The following is a 14,767-nucleotide window of genomic DNA, read 5'->3' as shown; positions in this document are numbered from 1 at the left end:
CAAGAACCCAGGCTTACAGAGGGGCGTGAGGAAGAGGGAGGGAGGGAGGGATGAGGATAACTGAGGCTGGGAGAGAGGCAGGGGTGGGGATGCGCGTGAGTAGGCCAGATGGAACAATGATGCGAAGATGGCGGGTTATTCAGGAACGCGGAGGCCGCCTGGGCCGGGCCCCGTGGCCAGCCCCAGCGTGGGCCTCCCAGCCCCGATCTCCACATCAGCAACAAGTCACGAGCCCTTGGGAAGGCCCTCGGGCCCCTGCCAGCCTGTTATTGACTGTCCACTCACCAGGGATGGTGCCGGCATCGGAGGCCTCGATGGAGACCAGGACGGAAGTCTCAAGGGGCCCAGAGCCCAGGACGACACGGCACACGTACTCTCCCGAGTCGGCTGGGGACACCTGGTGCAGCCGCAGCAGCGAGCCGTGGGTCTGAACACAGCCAGGGAGGGTCAGGAGGGGGCTGGAGCTGCTCCGTCCAGCCCCTCCTGCAGGCTGGCCCTGGGCCGGCGGGGGGCGGTGGGCTGTTTTACCTGGTGCCGGGCGGGGAGGCTGCCACCACGTTTGTACCACATGACCTGGGCATGGGCCTGCCCGGGGACCACGCAGTTCAGATCCAGCGTCTGCCCTTCAGCCACGTGGGAGGAGGAGGGCTCGATGCGGACGGGCTGGGTACCGCCTGGAGCTGGGGCTCCACCGGGAGCTGGGGCGCAGAGGAGCTGGTCAGTGGCCAGGGCTCTTGAGCTCCCCCTTCCCTACCCTGTAGCCCTGGGGTCTGACCAGGCCTGAGCTCAGGAGGATGGATGGGAGGCCTGGGGGCTGGGACCACACTGGCAGGGCCAGCTGGACCCTTCTTTCCCCTCTCTGACCTTCAACCCACCGTTCCAGTCCCATCTGCCTGCCCACCTAGACCTCGGCCCGTGACGAGCTGCTCTGGCTCTCAGGGAACCAGAGTCCTTTAGCACCCCGGGCGGGGCGGGCCACAGGCTGCCGGCGATCACTCCCCAGCCCTTTCTTCAAGAGTGCGTGCTGTGCACTCGCAGTGTGCTAGGGGGTGCTGTCCCCATTTCACACACGAGGAGCCCGAGGCCCCCAGAGGCACAGTAACCAGTCCAAGGCTGGCTGAACCAGGACTGCCGAGACTCGAACCCAGGTCAACCTGACTCCCAGCTCAGAGCTCAACCCTGACTCTGCTGCCCACTGCCGAATTCCGAAAACAGTACCCTCCCCATGGGGGTCTCTGTAAGTCAGGTCAACCTGTCTCCACCCTCAGACCCCTCATCTCTCCTCGCGGGGAAGGAGGGCATCGGAGCCTGCCGGGAGCGCCTCTCCCTGTCTGGATAGCACCGAAGAGAGCCTCGGGCGCCATCCTCGGGAACACAGGGGAGGCCGGAGGGCTCAGCCCTCGCCCAGCCCCTCCGCTCCTCACCTGGGGTGTAGCCGGGGCCTGGATGGCGGCTGTGGAGGACAGAGACAATGATGGAGGCCTCCTTGGGGCCTGAACCGTTCTCCACTCGGCACACATATTCTCCAGAATCGGCTGGTGAAACCTGGGGCAGACGCAGCCGGGAGCCGTGCACCTGGGCCAGGTAAGGACAGAGGTTTGCGAGGATGCTCCCATCCTTGCAAACCCGGGGCTCTGGTCGCCACGCCCTCTGCACCTGGCTCCACCCGGGATTGCCCCACGAAGGGGGCTGCAGAGAGAGGGGAATAAGGGCGGGCCCTGCTCATGCAGAGAGCCTCTGGGGGCATGATGGACCACTCCCCGGGGGCTCCCGCCACAGGGCTCAGGGACCCTCATACCTGGGCGTGGGGAGGCAGGCTGCCCCCTCGCTTGTACCATGTGATCTGGCTGTGGGCCAGCCCTGCCACCACGCAGTTGAGGTCCAGGGTCTGTCCTTCGGTCACAGAAGGTGAAGAGGACTCAATCCTGACCGGTGGGGTGGTGGCACCTAAGATGGAAGGCAGGGTTGGTGGGGGATTGAGGCAACCTCGGGGGAGCCCCGGCTCCCGACTCCTCCAAGCCTCTGGAGGCCCCGCACCTGGAAGGACGACCACTTGAATCCGGGCCTGGGCGGTGCCTGCGGGGCTGGTGGCCACACAGAGGTAGAAGCCGGCGTCGGCGGCCGTGATGGCAGGGATAAGAAGCGTGGCAATGTCTGTGCGCTCTGCGCGGGCCTGCCATACAGGGAGAAGGGGTCAAAGGCAGCCTGGCATGGGCTGGCGAGGGAGGGCAGGCAGAGGCGTACAGGCCAGCTCAGAGCCAGGATTGGGGCCCCAGGTGGGCACCCAGGCAGCAAAGCAGAAGGCTGACAGCTGCCCCCCTGCCAGGACGCCCAGAGTGGGAATTCTGAGCAGGGCACCCTCTAGGAACTGGAGGGAACTGGAGGAGGAGAGGGGAGGGGCAGAGGGCAGGTGCTGGGACTCGGCTGAGCTGGCCGGGCAGGTACCCTCACCTGTGGGGGTAGGCTGCCCCCTTCCTTCCTCCAGGTGATGGTGGCACTAGGCACCCCCGCGGCCCTGCAGTACAGCCTGACGGTGCGGCCTTCGTGTACCTGGGTCCTCTCTGGGCTCACCTGGACCCTGGGCCCGCTGCCCCCTGAAGACAGAGCTCTGTGAGAGCACCTCCCCAGGGCCGCCAGGGCCACCCCTCACCCTCTGCGCTCAGCCCGGTCCTCTCACCGTGCACGTGGAGCACGGCCCTGGCCACGTGCTGCCCGGCGCTGCTGTGCGCGCGGCACAGGTACTGGCCTTGATCCGAGGCCTCGACGGCTGGCAGGCGCAGGATGCCACGATGCACCTGGGCTTTCTGAGGGAGCTGGCCACCAGGGCCCCCTGACAGTGGGGAGGCGGGTCAGTACCCTCTGGGATGGGCATTGCTGGGCCCCCCCACACCGTGCGCCCAGAGGTTGAGGTCCACCTCCTAGCGTCCCGCCCCCTGGCACCCCCCCACATCCAGGAGAGCCAGGCTGTGACAGTTGTACCCGCCACGGCCTCACCTGTCCACTCAAGGCTGGGCGTGGGGTGCCCCGTGGCACTGCAGCGGAACTCGGCCATCTGGCCCGGCTGCACTGTGAGCTGCGGCGGGTGGATGGAGACCACGGGGGCGGACGGTGCGGCCGAGGCTGAGGAGCGAGGAGACAGCGTGTGGGGTCAGGGAGGGGTGGGACCCGCACCGACAGCCTCCTCGCTGCTCCCTTTGCTTCCACTCCACCCCTTCATGGCCATTTGTCCACACAGCAGGTAGAGGGAGTCTCTAAATTGTCAGTCAGTGGGAGAGATTTCCCTGGTGGTGCGGAGGTTAGGACTCTGCACTTTCACTGCTGAGGCTGTGGGTTCGATCCCTGGTCGAGGAACTAAGATCCCCACATGCCTCTTGGCCCAGAAAAACCAACACCCAAACATAAAACAGAAGCAGTATTGTAACAAATTCAATAAAGTCTTCAAAAAAATTTAAAAAAACATAAATATCATTGGCGGTGGGGGTGGGGGGAACTTCCTTGGCGATCCAGTGGTTAGGAGTCTTCCCTTTCACTGCTGAGGGTGTGGGTTCGATTCCCGGTCAGGGAACTAAGATCCCACAAGCTGCACACGTGGCCAAAAAATAAAAATAAAAAATGTCAATGGGATCTTTTTACTTGCCCACTGATGGCCTGTTCGTGGCTTTCAGAACAAAAACATCTGAATCCCCTGCTGTGTCTCACTGAGTGCACTCATCTCTGCCCATATCTTCAGGTTCCTCACCCACCCTTCCACGCTGGCCTCGCCTTCCCTCAAACAGCACGCTCCTGCCTCAGGGCCCTTGCACATGCTGCTTCCGCTGTGAGCTCTTGCTTGGCTGAACACGTTCTCTTCCCTTCAGGTCTCAGCTGAGATGTCAGTTCCTCCAGGGGGCTGTCCCTGACAGCCCATGTAGAAGAGCTCTCACCTCAGGCCCACCCCAAGCCTCACTTTCCTTTCACTCCACTCACATCCCAGCACCGGTGTGATTTTGTTGTTTGTCCACTGTTTCCAGACTCAGTGTCTCCCTACAGAACACGGAGGGCGGGAGGGCAGAGATACTGCTTGTCTAACCCCCCAACCCCATTTCTTCTGAGGTTAGGACCTGCCGCACTTCCAGTTCAGAAGCTGTCAGCTGAATGGAGAGACGCTCGCTGGTCCTGGAGAGTGTGGAGGAAGGGGCAGGGTTGGGTGGGTCGGGCACGGGCATGAACGGTGTACCTTGCACGTGCAGCGTGGCTGTGCCCTGGTCCATGGCGAACATATTGGAGCCGGTGCACACGTACGTGCCCGCGTCACTGGGCTGCACGTCGCGAATGGTCAGGATGCCGTTGAAATCCACGGCGCGGCTCGGCAGCTTCCCATTGTGCAGGCGGGTCCACACCAAGGTATACGCCGGAGACTGCAGGCGGGGGAGGCCAGGGAGATGGGCGTGGGGATCAGAGACCCCAGGAGACAGACCCTCGCCAATGCCCACTCCCTGCCCTGCCCACCTTGCTCTTGGCCGTGCAGATGAAGGTGACGTCGGCGCCGGGACGCACGCTCTGGCTGCGTTGCTCCTCCACCGTGACCGTGATGGGTTTGCCGGGAGCCTCTGTTGGGGTGGGAGTTTCCCCGGGGAGCTGGGTGCTGGCCAGGCCCCTGTCCTGGGTCCACTTTCCCTCTCTCTCTCTCCATCACCCCAGTCTGGCTTAGCTTCCATTCCACTCCCTGACACCTCCCTCCCTCCTCCTGGCTCAAACCCATCATCTCCTTTCTCCCCGCGGGCACCGAGCACCCATCAGGCTGTGGCCAGAGAACATCCCACAGAGCTCCCCTTGGCTCCGGTTCATCAACAGACCACATATGAGCGCTTAACAATTCACACTTCACCCCAGCGGGGCTCCTCTCTCTGGTATGAGTTTCTATCCTCCTAAACAACCATTTCACACCTCCTCCCAACTTCTCCGCCCTCCAGAGTCCTCCTTCCACTTCCGTGGCTTCAACTCAGCTTCTGGAGAGAACTGAAATGACTAGTCAGGAATTTTCCACGATCCCCAATCTCCCCACCTCTCTCCTCCCTGTCCCTGAAGGGCGAGCCTTCTCCCCACCTCTAGCCCACCCTCCACTCCCCTTCCTGAGTGCTGGAGCCCCTCCCGAGGACCCCCTCCCCCAGCCGTGCCCTCTCTGGCTCCCATCCCGTGGGATCATCCCACTCCACAGACAAATGTGTTCTAGAATTTTCCATATCTGAAAATGACCCCTTGACCCCACACGCGCCCCCTCAACCCCCGCCCAGCTCCTGCCCTACTTCTTGCCCTCTGTTCAAAGGCAAGACTCTTGAAGCAGTCGTCTACACTGGTTGCCTCCCCATCCATTCTTTGCCCCACTCCAATCCGGTTTCTCCCCCTTCTCTTCACTGCAAACCGCTCCTGTCAAAGCATCAACTCAGGGTTATTTCTCTGCTTGGAGCTGACCTCCTGGGAGCTTCTGGCGAGGGGGCTACTCTCTCCAGGAAGCCGTTTCCCCCCTGACTTCCAGCCACCCCCTCCCCCAGCCTCCTCCTGTCTGCAGGCTGTGGCTACTTGCTCTCTCCTCTACCTGACAAGCTCAAGTTGGGGCTCCCCAGGGCTCTTTCCTGGGTGACACCCTGCCCCACCCCTGTACCCACAGTTCCCAAATTCATTTCTCTGCCCAGGGCCTCTTTCCTGAGCCCCAGATTCGCAGCTCCAGAATGCCCACCTCATGTACACACTTCACTGTTTCCCCAAACACCTCAAACTTTTAACAGGGCTAAAACCAAACTCGTGGTTCCCCAGGACCTGCTGGTGGCAGGGGTTGCACACACCCTGGGGTCCCATGCACACACCCTGGCGTCCCGTGCACACGCCCTGGCGCGGTCACCTCTGCACCCGCCTGCCTGAATTGTGCAGCAGCTGTGTTTCTTTGCAGGAGGGTTTCTCAGGTCACTGTGCCTACCCACAGGGTGGGACAGAATGCAGCGGCCTCAGTGCTCCTGGAACAGACCCCAGTCAGTGACTGATGGGAGCTGGTGCACGCATACCCCAGCTCCCTTGGCCCTGGGGCAGTGGGTGGGCACTGGGGCACGGTGGGGGGACTCCAAGGAGCTGGCGTTACTCTGGAGCTCCCCGGTGCCGTGCCAGCTGTGTTCGGCAACACCTGCTCTAGGTGGTAACGTGCCCCGTGACGACACACGCTTTCCTGGGTGCCCTCTTCTCGGTTTCATTTCATTTCCCAAATAAACTACACGCACACAAACCTTTGTCTCAGTCTTTGCTTTTGGGGGTAGCTCGAATGAAGAACCTCTGCTGTTGGAGCCTCTCTCATCTTGGTAAATGGAGCCCTGTGCGCCCAGCTGCTGGAATCCAGACCCTTGGGCATCTTCCTAGACTTTTCCTCTCTCTCGGTATCAAGCCCTGCCAGTTCTGCCTGTATCAGTTCTACCATGTTGACACCATCATCTCTTCCCATCTTTCTGGCCAGCGTCCTCGGCCAGGAAACCACTGTCCCCCTCTGGCTGATGAATGCACCAGCGGCTTGGGTCTGCAGTGCGCAGCCTGGCCCAGGACAGGCAGTGCTGGGGACAGGGGTCGAGGAACTCACCAGTGACCAGCAGCTCTGCCCGGCTGGTGTTGGCATGATGGAGATTCCGACAGGTGCAAATGTAGACTCCAGCATCCGAGGGCTGGACGCTGGGGAAGTGCAGCTCCGAGCCTGGTGGCAAGGTGGGGGGCGGGGGCTCATCAGTGAAGATGCAACCCTTCACCGACCCAGTCCTGCGTGCGGGTCCCTACAGGATCTCAGTAGGGTAGGCACAGGCCTATGTCTCCCCGTCCACCGGGGTGGCCGAGGGGCCTGGGGCCATGCGTACCTTGATGTCGCTGCTGGGTGCTGCTGGGCAAGGGCCGCCCATCTTCACGAGACCAGTAGAAGTAGTGGGGTGGGCTCCCGCTGACCTGGCACCGCAGGGAGTGGGGGCCGCCTTGGGGTACTACGCTCCGAGCTGGATGGACCTGCACTACCAGCGGGGCTTGGTCTGCTGGGAGAGGGACAGGGGAGGCCACTCAGGCGGGAGGCCCCCAGCAGGCACCACTGTCCCAAATCTCCCTGCCCTCCAAAGACTGGCACACCCTGCCCCCACCCTGCTCCCCAGACCGAGTATCTCTCAGACGCCCCGGGTCCCCTGCCATGCCCATCACCTTTGATCCAAGACCACAGTCCCACTTACCCTGCGGCAGGCACCGCCCCCCTGGCACATTGGGATTACCCACATATCCCGGGGCACACCTGTAAGGAGGGACAAGGACAGGCTGTGCCAGGCCTCAGGGGACCCAGTGCCTCCTGGCCGACCTGGGAAGCCAGCTCTCTGCCTACTACAGGGTGAGGAGGCTCAGAGCTCAGGAAGGATTTTCAGAGACCAAAAAGGCCACAGTGCAGAGCCTCTGTGCTGAGAAAATGGAGCCGGGGTGGGGGTGGAGGCGAAAGGTCAGCAGATTGGATTCAGGGAAATATTCATTCAACAACATTTATGTCCATGGGGTCACAAAGAGTTGGACACGACTGAGTGACTAACACACACACACACACACACACACACACACACACACACACACATGCACACACACACGCTAAGCAATGTTATGGATGCACAACAGCAAACATGATAAAATCCTTGCTCTTAAGGAACCACATAAATGAAAGTGAGGGACATGTATGGGGGCTGGAGGGGCATGGTGGGAGAGGGGCACTCGTCCAGCCCTGAGAATCAGGATGCTTCCCAGAGGACGAGACTCCTGGGCTGTTCTATTCCCTTGGAGCAGACTGTTAGCCAGCAGAGAACTTATCCCTGTTTGTAACTATTTATTTGCAGGATTGCCCACTATCTTGTCTCCCATTACAGTCAGGAGACTCTATAAGGGTTGGGACTGAATCTGTTTTGCTCATCGCTTTGTTTCCAACACGCTTCTACACTGCACGGCACACAGTAGAGTCTCAATAAAAACGCACTGAACAACGGAATACAGCTGAGCCTTGAAGGCCAAACAGGAGTTAGCCAGGATGGGGGCGGGGGTCAGTATGTGGATGGAGAACGATCCATGAAGAGCAAAACAGCACAGCTAAAGACTGGACATGAAGAAGCCAAGAAGGGACACCCAGCTAGAGCACAGAGTTAGGTGTCAGAAGTGGGATGAGCCTGGTGAGTGATAAAGCTACCACCTAAGGAGTTTGGGCTGGCCCCAAGGGCGCCGGGGAATCTTGGCAGGGTTTTGGGCAGGGGAGGGACCTGATCCTGGTAGGGACCTTTCTTAGCAACATCATCCAGGACTCTCAGCTAGGAGTTTACCCCACACCCCGCTCCCTGCCTCCCTCCTACAGCAAACTTACTGCTCACAGTACTGGCCAGTGTAGCCAGATTCGCAGGCTGTGCAGCGGTACCCTCCAGCTCCCAGGCTTTCACAGGTGCGGGAAAACCTGCGGTAGGAGGCGAAGCTCAGGCTCTGGAACACCCACCCCCTCCCCTGTTCCCCCCACTTTCACCCAAGAGTCAGTGCAATGCCCTCCACTCCCTTGGGCCTTGAGCAAGGGCACCCACATGTTCTCTGGGTTCGTCAGCGGGCAGGCGCAGGGCTGGCAGTCCTCAGGTGTTCCGGCCGTGGCATCTCCGTAGTGGCCAGGGGCACACTGCTCACAGAACTCCCCGGCCGCGTTGTGCTGGCATTGCTGCAAGGCACAAGGATGTCAGCCACTTGCTATTTGGAAAAATTTACCCCAAATCATATGATCTGGTAATCCCTTGACCTGGAAATTCCACATTCGTGAGCTTATCTTAAAGAAATAATCAGGGAGGGGCACAATGAATTCACTACAGGATGTTCCATTCATCTCAGCAGTGGGTTAAAAGCACAATGCTGGAAACACACCAAGAAAAAAAGAACCGAAAAAATTAAAAAAGGAAATTCCATCCAAAACGCTATCAAAAAGGATACTGATTGCATTTCTTTCATTTTTTCTATCTAAATACCTGTAATCTCATAGGAAAGTACCCACTTGGGTGTATGGGGGCAGTTTTGGATATAAGCACTTAATTGTTAAAAATGTGTGTGCATTTTATGTTTTCCTCCAAAGAGATTTATTATTTTTTTAAATTAATGTAGCATAATCCTCATTCGATATTTAGTTGGTGGTTTTGTCAACCACCTGGTCCTTGACCACATATCCTGGAGGGCTATACATATAGCACTCTGAAAAGTTCAGGTATAAAAAATATTGAAATATTGAAAGATGTCAAGAAGTGAAAAAAAGTTGATCATGAAACACAGTGATCCTGGGCTTATTTGCAAAATGAAAGGTATATTAATCTGTGTAAATATGTGCCCAGAAAAAAGAACTCCACAGGCTAATGTTGACAGTGATTACCTCCAGATGGTAGGATTTCAGGGAAGAGTCAGAAACGACTGAGCTACTGAACTGAACTGAACTGAACTTTGTTTTTAAGTTATCTCTACAGTCTCATTCTTCTACAGAAAACATGTGTCACACTGGTGATAGGAATCAGCGAACTAAAATGGACTGGAATGGGTGAATTTAACTCAGATGACCATTATATCTACTACTGTGGGCAGGAATCCCTCAGAAGAAATGGAGTAGCCATCATGGTCAACAAAAGAGTCTGAAATGCAGTACTTGGATGCAGTCTCAAAAATGACAGTGATCTCTGTTCGTCTCCAAGGCAAACCATTCAATATCACAGTAATCCAAGTCTATGCCCCAACCAGTAACGCTGAAGAAGCTGAAGTTGAACGGTTTTATGAAGACCTACAAGACCTTTTAGAACTAACACCCAAAAAGATGCCCTTTTCATTATAGGGGATTGGAATGCAAAAGTAGGAAGTCAAGAAACACCTGGAGTAACAGGCAAATTTGGCCTTGGAATGAGGAATGAAGCAGGGCAAAGACTAATAGAGTTTTGACAAGAAAATGCACTGGTCATAGCAAACACCCTCTTCCAACAATACAAGAGAAGACTCTACACATGGACATCACCAGATGGTCAACATTGAATTCAGAGTGATTATATTCTTTGCAGCCAAAGATAGAGAAGCTCTATACAGTCAACAAAAACAAGACCAGGAGCTGACTGTGGCTCAGATCATGAACTCCTTATTACCAAATCCAGAATCAAATTGAAGAAAGCAGGGAAAACCGCTAGACCATTCAGGTATGACCTAAATCAAATCCCTTATGATTATACAGTGGAAGTGAGAAATAGATTTAAGGGTCTAGATCTGATAGAGTGCCTGATGAACTACAGAATGAGGTTCATGACATTGCATAGGAGACAGGGATCAAGACCATCCCCATGGAAAAGAAATGCAAAAAAGCAAAATGGCTGTCTGGGGAGGCCTTACAAATAGCTGTGACAAGAAGAGAAGCAAAAAGCAAAGGAGAAAAGGAAAGATATAAGCATCTGAATGCAGAGTTCCAAAGAATAGCAAGGAGAGATAAGAAAGCCTTCCTCAGTGATCAATGCAAAGAAATAGAGGAAAACAACAGAATGGGAAAGACTAGAGATCTCTTCAAGAAAATTAGAGATACCAAGGGAATATTTCATGCAAAGATGGGCTCGATAAAGGACAGAAATGGTCTGGACCTAACAGAAGCAGAAGATATTAAGAAGAGGTGGCAAGAATACATGGAAGAACTGTACAAAAAAAGATCTTCACAACCCAGATAATCATGATGATGTGATCAATAATCTCGAGCCAGACATTTTGGAATGTGAAGTCAAGTGGGCCTTAGAAAGCATCACTACGAACAAAGCTAGTGGAGGTGATGGAATTCCAGTTGAGCTGTTTCAAATCCTGAAAGATGATGCTGTGAAAGTGCTGCACTCTATATGCCAGCAAGTTTGGAAAACTCAGCAGTGGCCACAGGACTGGAAAAGGTCTGTTTTCATTCCAATCCCAAAGAAAGGCAATGCCAAAGAATGCTCAAACTACCGCACAATTGCACTCATCTCACATGCCAGTAAAGTAATGCTCAAAATTCTCCAAGCCAGGCTTCAGCAATACGTGAACCGGGAACTCCCTGATGTTCAAGCTGGTTTTAGAAAAGGCAGAGGAACCAGAGATCAAATTGCCAATATCCGCTGGATCATGGAAAAAGCAAGAGAGTTCCAGAAAACATCTATTTCTGCTTTCTTGACTATGCCAAAGCCTTTGACTGTGTGGATCACAATAAACTGTGGAAGATTCTGAAAGAGACGGGAATACCAGATCACCTTACCTGCCTCTTGAGAAATCTGTATGCAGGCCAGGAGGCAACAGTTAGAACTGGACATGGAACAACAGACTGGTTCCAAATAGGAAAAGGAGTACGTCAAGGCTGTATATTGTCACCCTGCTTATTGAACTTCTATGCAGAGTACATCATGAGAAACGCTGGGCTGGAAGAAACACAAGCTGGAATCAAGATTGCCGGGAGAAATATCAATAACCTCAGATATGCAGATGATACCACCGTTATGGCAGAAAGTGAAGAGGAGCTAAAAAGCCTCTTGATGAAAGTGAAAGAGGAGAGCGAAAAAATTGGCTTAAAGCTCAACATTCAGAAAACGAAGATCATGGCATCTGGTCCCATCACTTCATGGGAAATAGATGGGGAAACAGTAGAAAGTATCAGACTTTATTTTTGGGGGCTCCAAAATCACTGCAGATGGTGACTGCAGCCATGAAATTAAAAAACGCTTACTCCTTGGAAGAAAAGTTATGACCAACCTAGATAGTATATTCAAAAGCAGAGACATTACTTTGCCGACTAAGGCCCATCTAGTCAAGGCTATGGTTTTCCAGTGGTCATGTATGGACGTGAGAGTTGGACTGTGAAGAAGGCTGAGCGCCGCAGAATTGATGCTTTTGATCTGCGGTGTTGGAGAAGACTCTTGAGAGTCCCTTGGACTGCAAGGAGATCCAACCAGTCCATTCTGAAGGAGATCAACCCTGGGATTTCTTTGGAAGGAATGAGCTAAAGCTCAAACTGAAGCTCCAGTACTTTGGCCACCTGATGCGAAGAGTTGACTCATTGGAAAAGACTCTGATTCTGGGAGAGATTGGGGGCAGGAGGAGAAGGGGACGACCGAGGATGAGATGGCTGGATGGCGTCACCGACTCGATGGACGTGAGTTTGAGTGAACTCCGGGAGATGGTGATGGACAGGGAGGCCTGGCGTGCTGCAAGTCATGGGGTCGCAAAGAGTCGGACACGACTGAGTGACTGAACTGAACTGAATGCTCTCTCGTTTTCTTGATTTCTGAGGCGGCACCACGTGGCTTGTAGGATCGCAGTTCCCCGCCCAGTGACTGAGCCCACGCCCACTGCAGTGGAAGTTCGGAGTCCTAACCACTGGGCCACCAGAGAACTCCTCTGAAGCTTTCTGTGTAAAGAAGGATGCTAATCCACAGCTCTGTCCACCCCACCATGTCTGCAACCCCTCAATGCCTTAGACCTGCTGGCCCAGGCACTTTGCCCCATAGAATGAGCCCTGTGACTTTGCCCTTGGATGTCTGTCTAAACACACCAAAGCCCTCCCACCCCACAGCCAGCCCGGATACCCCACCCAGCCCCAGCCAAGGGGCCCCTTGCCCTGGCCCCGCGTGCATCTTACCGAGCAGGCCCCGGTCTCCGGGTGGCACAGGTCTGAGTGGCCGTTGCATTCGCACAGCTCACAGTGGCCGAGGTAGAGTCCGCTCCCGGTGCGCGTGTAGCCGGGGGCGCAGTCCTGGGGGCAGAGGGGAGCGCTGGTCTCCATGTCCAAGGCAGCCCCGCCCGCAGCCGGGAGACCCAGCGCTCCTCTCCTCCGTCATCTTGGCCCCCATTGGCTCTTGGAGGGCAGAGTCCAGGCCCAGCTCCCTGCCCCAGCACCCCTGTCAGGGGCCCTCCTCTCCAGAGCTGGGAGTGTCCGCCCTCGTCCTGTCTGGCATCTCCAGTCATGGATAGACTGAAATAGTAGTTCATCCTTAATGGAGAAGACTCTTGAGAGTCCCTTGGACAGCCAAGAGATCAAACCAGTTAATCCTAAAGGAAATCAATCCTAACTGTTCATTGGAAGTACTGAAACTGAAGCTCCAATACTTTGGCCACCTGATGCGAAAAACTGACTCATTGGAAAAGACCCTGTAGGAAAGATTGAGGGCAGGAGGAGAAGGGGACGACAGAGGATGAGATGGTTGGATGGCATCACTGACTCGATGTACGTGAGTCTGAGCAAGCTCTGGGAGATGGTGAAGGATGGGGAAGCCTGGTGTGCTGCAGTCGATGGGGTGGCAAAGAGCTGGACACAGCTTAGTGAGGGAGTGAACGACAACAATGCAGAACCCTTCTCCAGCCCCAGGGCTTAGTTCCTAAAAATTCTTCTAGCAGGGTCTTTATTGCAAAACAACCCCTACATGGAAAAAGGAAGGCTCAGGAGACCTGGAGTTGGGGTGACCCCTTGAAGACTTTTATGACTATGCTTACATTTGCCCCACAGGTGAAGGAGGCAGCGCCCATGTGACCAAGAAGGCTTTTACACATCCTAAGTGAGTCATCAGGGGTTCTGAGAACAATGCATTTCTATTCGCTGCCGCTTCTTTGAAATCTCTCCAGGCCCTCCCTCCCCGACCATTTCAAAGGGATGTTTATAAATCTGTTTTGTTTCACTGCAGAAAATCTGCACCAAGGATTCTGCCTTCTCTGGGAGTTCTCCTTCAAAATGTGTTGCTTCACCAAAAAAAAAAGTGTTGTTTCATAACTTCAAGGGACATGAAGCTCATCTCCTTGGATGTGAACGTTCCTGTGGCCACAGCAAACGTTCACAGGTACAAAGCTGTAGGGACGCATGCTTCTCACCGGGACTTCCTGAGTTGGGCTGGGGAAGCTGGCTTGTTTGACCTCCCTGGTGCCCACCTGGCATCGCAGCCCGACCCACTCCCCTCCCGCGATCCCCCTTGCCCCCTTCCACACCCACTCATCCAGTGTTAAGCGGTTGCCTGCTCTGTGCCTGCGGATTCAGGGGTGAGCAGTCAGCGCAGGCCCTGCCCTCGCGTTCAGTCTCCAGCCGAGCCCTGTAGATGTTCTTGGAGTCCCTCCAACCGTCTGTCCTCCCTTCCACTCCCCAGCGCCCTTCCCTCCCAGTCGAGCTCCGTCTCTCCCCTGGCCCCATCCATCTCAGTCACGGTGGGCAGAGGAATTTTCCTGGGGCCCAGTCCCAACCCCAGCATTCCTCTGCAGCTTGGCAGTAGTCCCTGCTGGGGAAGCATTACTCCAGGTCTGAAGAAGCGCGCCCCCCAGCTTCCCAGGGGTGACCCTTCTGCATCACAGGCTCTGTCCCCACACATCCCTCCGGACACTTCAGTGTATTCTGTCCTCCTGCCTGGAAGCCTCCTTCCATCCACGCTGTTCACCACTCGGAGGCATCTCCAGGCTCTGCTTTGGGCTAACTCTGGGTGTCTCCATTTGTCTCCATGTCTCTGGGGAGCACCCTGAGAGGGCGAGCTGGGTCTTAACTCTGCAGGGTGTAGCTGCATGCCCTTGGGTAAGTCACACACCTTTCAGAGCCTCATTTTTTAAAAATAATCTGTTAAAAGGGGACAAGTATACCTCTCTCAGCGCTGTTGGGAAGAACATATGCCCTGTCGCCGAGCATATTAAAGTTACGATGGTGATCACGTGTGTGCGTGCTAAGTCGCTTCAGTTGTGTTCAACTCTGAGACCCTATGGACCATAGCCCACCAGG

General features: G+C 55.5%; 1 protein-coding gene across 6 annotated transcripts in view; it reads right to left on the bottom strand.

The window, feature by feature from the left end:
• HSPG2 (heparan sulfate proteoglycan 2) overlaps positions 1 to 14,767 on the bottom strand; it is a 110,955-nt gene that overhangs the window by 27,459 nt on the left and 68,729 nt on the right. For 4 of the 6 annotated variants that reach the window (XM_042244606.1, XM_042244609.1, XM_042244608.1 and 1 more), the window contains 16 exons: positions 12,659 to 12,772; positions 8,589 to 8,716; positions 8,381 to 8,467; positions 7,224 to 7,282; positions 6,867 to 7,034; positions 6,599 to 6,709; positions 4,489 to 4,589; positions 4,217 to 4,397; positions 2,995 to 3,120; positions 2,678 to 2,830; positions 2,452 to 2,594; positions 2,038 to 2,173; positions 1,799 to 1,947; positions 1,425 to 1,575; positions 529 to 698; positions 286 to 427 (listed from right to left, as the gene is read on the bottom strand). In XM_042244606.1, coding sequence (XP_042100540.1) covers positions 286 to 427; positions 529 to 698; positions 1,425 to 1,575; positions 1,799 to 1,947; positions 2,038 to 2,173; positions 2,452 to 2,594; positions 2,678 to 2,830; positions 2,995 to 3,120; positions 4,217 to 4,397; positions 4,489 to 4,589; positions 6,599 to 6,709; positions 6,867 to 7,034; positions 7,224 to 7,282; positions 8,381 to 8,467; positions 8,589 to 8,716; positions 12,659 to 12,772 — 2,119 coding nt within the window. The remainder of the gene's footprint in view (positions 1 to 285; positions 428 to 528; positions 699 to 1,424; positions 1,576 to 1,798; positions 1,948 to 2,037; positions 2,174 to 2,451; positions 2,595 to 2,677; positions 2,831 to 2,994; positions 3,121 to 4,216; positions 4,398 to 4,488; positions 4,590 to 6,598; positions 6,710 to 6,866; positions 7,035 to 7,223; positions 7,283 to 8,380; positions 8,468 to 8,588; positions 8,717 to 12,658; positions 12,773 to 14,767) is intronic. The other 2 variants (XM_042244607.1, XM_042244610.1) reach the window with 1 other exon arrangement.

The sequence above is a fragment of the Ovis aries genome, chromosome 2 (assembly GCF_016772045.2).
Source record: "Ovis aries strain OAR_USU_Benz2616 breed Rambouillet chromosome 2, ARS-UI_Ramb_v3.0, whole genome shotgun sequence".
Classification (NCBI taxonomy): Eukaryota; Metazoa; Chordata; class Mammalia; order Artiodactyla; family Bovidae; genus Ovis; species Ovis aries.
The sequence above is the reverse complement of the archived record's forward strand: the minus strand, read 5'-3'. Positions and strand labels throughout refer to the sequence as shown.